We start from the raw sequence: 3,107 nt of genomic DNA on the forward strand, positions 1-3,107 counted from the left end.
AGAGACGTGGTATGCAAAGTGTGTTCAGGAAAAAAACCCAGCTGTACTGCAGTTAGGAGAGAGAGAAACAGTACTTGTTGAAATGGTAACAAGAGGGCAAATTTTACAGCACGATTTAAACATTATTTTTACTTGTTTTTTTATTAGTATATATTAATTATTCACAGTAATGAGGCCATTGTGACACTTTCATACATGCACACAACATATTTTGATCATCTCCTTCCATCCCCTTCCTCTTCTCTAATAGTCTCCATTCTACTTCCACGTTCTCTCTCTGTCTCTGTCTGTCTGTCTCTGTCTGTCTCTGTCTCTCCCCTTGCCACTTCATGATTTCACATGTGAGAGAAAACATGTCATATTCACCTTTCTGAGGTTTGCTTATTTCACTTAACATGATGAACCCCAAAAACTGAAGATCAAAAGCATAAGTAATCTAATCATTAAATGGGAAAATGAACCAAATACATACTTCTCAAAAGAAAATGTATCAATTACCAGTAATTTTATGAAAAATGGTCAACATCTTTGCCATCAGGGCAATGTAAGTAAAAAGTACACTGAGATCTGCTTTCACCCCACTTGGAATAGCTTTCATCAAGAATTTAAAAAAATAATTGTAGAGGTTAGCATGAATGGTCACACTGACTTTGGTAGCCACCTGAGGGACTGGTGTGGCACACCTCTGACTGTGTTTAAATAGATCAAGGAAGTGTGGCCTGGGAGTTTATGTTTGGTGCCTTGCTCCTTCCTCTCTGGCTCTCTAGCCCTAGTATGCTTCCCAGCTCCCATGAACTCAGCATCTTTCCTCTGCTGTGCTCTCCTGCCATCGTGTAACCAAGACACATGTAATCAACTATAGAAGACCCTGTTACCTGCCTTTTGTACTTCTTCCTAAAAACCTATGTAAGCACCTGTTTTACTCCAAGACCGGGCTGGTAATTTGGACCTCTTTGTCCTGGAGCCCATTAGCATAATAAAGCTGTTTGTCTTCCAGAGTTCCTCAGTGCAATGTCATCTCCCTGGTCTAATCCCAAGTTTGGCAATAATGTGACTAACTGAGCTGTGAAAATTTATCTCCCCTATTCCTGTGCCCATTTATTCAAATTCAAGCCTAAGTGCCCCTGTGTCCTTTGAGGTCCAAGGTCACCTCTTGCAGATGATCTGTGAGGTTAGTAATGGCCACCCAAGAAGAAAAAGGACCTTCTAAAAGAAGCATTAAGCATATTTCTTATTTTATTGTTTTATTCAGTCAGGTTCACAATGTAAGAAGTAAAACAAGGAGGAAGTTGGAATATTTAACAAGGAAACATGGAGGGTAGATGCAAGTTGGAGTCCGAAGCCAGCTGATAGGAATCAGGGGAGATATGAGCTTTTAGACCAAGGGAGGCTAAACAAATCTCAAGTTGTCTTCCCTGGAACTTCTCAGTCTTTGAGGCAGACCTACAAGATGATACATTCTGTAGTTTGCTTTCCTGAATGTTGCTCTTCAAGATTAAGGCTCATCCTCAGCAGCAGCCTCCAGACTGCTGGCCACTGCCCCCGCCACAGCAGCTGGAGCCCCCGGAGGGCTGGCTGCAGCAGCCAGAGCTCTGGTGTCTGTGGCGGTGGGACCTGCGGGGCCTGTGGTGGCTCAGGCAGCAGCCACCACCCCCGGAGCTGTGGCAGCCCCCAGAGCTGGAGCCACAGCACCCACCAGAGCTGACACTGCAGCAGGAAGAGACTGGGGGGCATTTAGGGGGACACTTTGGGGGGCAGTTTGGTGTAGGACACTTGGGAGGGCACTTGGGGGTGCACTTGGGAGGAGGCTGGCACTGCTGCTGGTTCTGCTGGCAGGACATCGTGGTAGGTAGTGGTTCAGGAGCTGAGGGAGAGGTAAATTCAGGTTAGATGCAGGAAACAGGCCACCCTGCCCACTCTTGCCCTTTCTACTTCATTTCTACTAAACATACTTTAGTTTTAGTGTCAGTCACAGAAAACAAATCCCCAGCACTGTTATCCTTACTAGAAGGAGATCATCATTTGCCAAAGAGAAAATAACTATCATTATAAGGTGCAAAGCACAGATTTATGTTGTCTAAACATTGAAATTATTGTATAAAGACTAATTTAGAAGTGAAATAATTCCTTGATACAAAAAAATATCCTGTCAACATTCTAAATAGTTCTACATCCAGACATATGCAATCCAAATAAAAAGGGATCATAGCCATTTCCTGACCTGCTCACTCTGTGAAGGCAGAAGCTGAGGATAAATAAAGGCCTGTACAGAAGATCCTTGACTCACAGCTGGACCCCCTGATGTTCCCAGACACAGCACCTCTTGCTTGGTCTACAGATTATTTTACTCCCTGTGTTCTTTCAACTGTGAAGCTCTTAAAATATATTCCCAGGCCCCTTCCCATACCCGTGTGTGCATCAGCTTCCATAAGAGCTCCTTGGACCCCCTCCTTGTTTTCAGAATTCCTGTCCATAGTTATATATTGCAGTGGCATCTCAAGCTCAACTAACTCTCTGGAATTCTTTTAGGGTATTAGCCGCTATTGTCACTCCCTCCCTCTAAGAGTTCCAATCAACTGAGGATCTGCCAGTTCTCAAAGCCCTGGGAAGGAATCACAAGCCTCCCTTTGTTCTCACAGTAGAGCAGTCTGCTTCTCGCTCCAGCCCTCAGGGTGCTTCCCAGCCTCCTCTCCTGCTCTGGTCTGAGAATCTCCTTAAGAAACTCTGCTTCCATTCCCAGTGGACACTTACCGAAGTCAAGGAGCTCAGAGTTCGAGTTCGTGGATACCTCAGGAGGTGAGTGGATGGAAATGCTTTGTCCCTGGACCCTTTTATCCTAGCCTCAGGCTCTACCTCAACATGTGAGACAGAAGGAAGACACGTGAGGACCCAGTTCCAGCCACCCACGTGATGCTATAACTGGTGATGACTGGGTGCTCCTCCCTCTGTGTGGGTCAGGGAAATTCTATACTCCATGCCTATTTCTCCTAGAATTGCTTGACCTCCCAATCTTGTTTTTATAGTAGCTTCACCTCCCAGAACCTCTCCTTGGATTTCTTTGATGGTCTGCTTTGACATAGAAATCATAAAAGCCTCTAAACATCCCA

At 44.9% G+C, this 3,107-nt stretch overlaps 1 protein-coding gene across 1 annotated transcript; it reads right to left on the reverse strand.

Annotated features, from left to right (window-relative positions):
• Positions 1 to 1,218: 1,218 nt before the first annotated feature.
• LOC102013233 (late cornified envelope protein 1A) lies at positions 1,219 to 2,841 on the reverse strand. The gene is made up of 2 exons (XM_005414620.2): positions 2,752 to 2,841; positions 1,219 to 1,864 (listed from the first exon to the last, which is right to left on the reverse strand). The coding sequence occupies exon 2, from the start codon at positions 1,839 to 1,841 to the stop codon at positions 1,509 to 1,511; it is 333 nt and encodes a 110-aa protein (XP_005414677.1). The 5' UTR covers positions 1,842 to 1,864; positions 2,752 to 2,841; the 3' UTR covers positions 1,219 to 1,508.
• Positions 2,842 to 3,107: the final 266 nt, after the last annotated feature.

Source organism: Chinchilla lanigera, unplaced genomic scaffold, assembly GCF_000276665.1.
Source record: "Chinchilla lanigera isolate Chin_1 unplaced genomic scaffold, ChiLan1.0 scaffold00191, whole genome shotgun sequence".
Classification (NCBI taxonomy): Eukaryota; Metazoa; Chordata; class Mammalia; order Rodentia; family Chinchillidae; genus Chinchilla; species Chinchilla lanigera.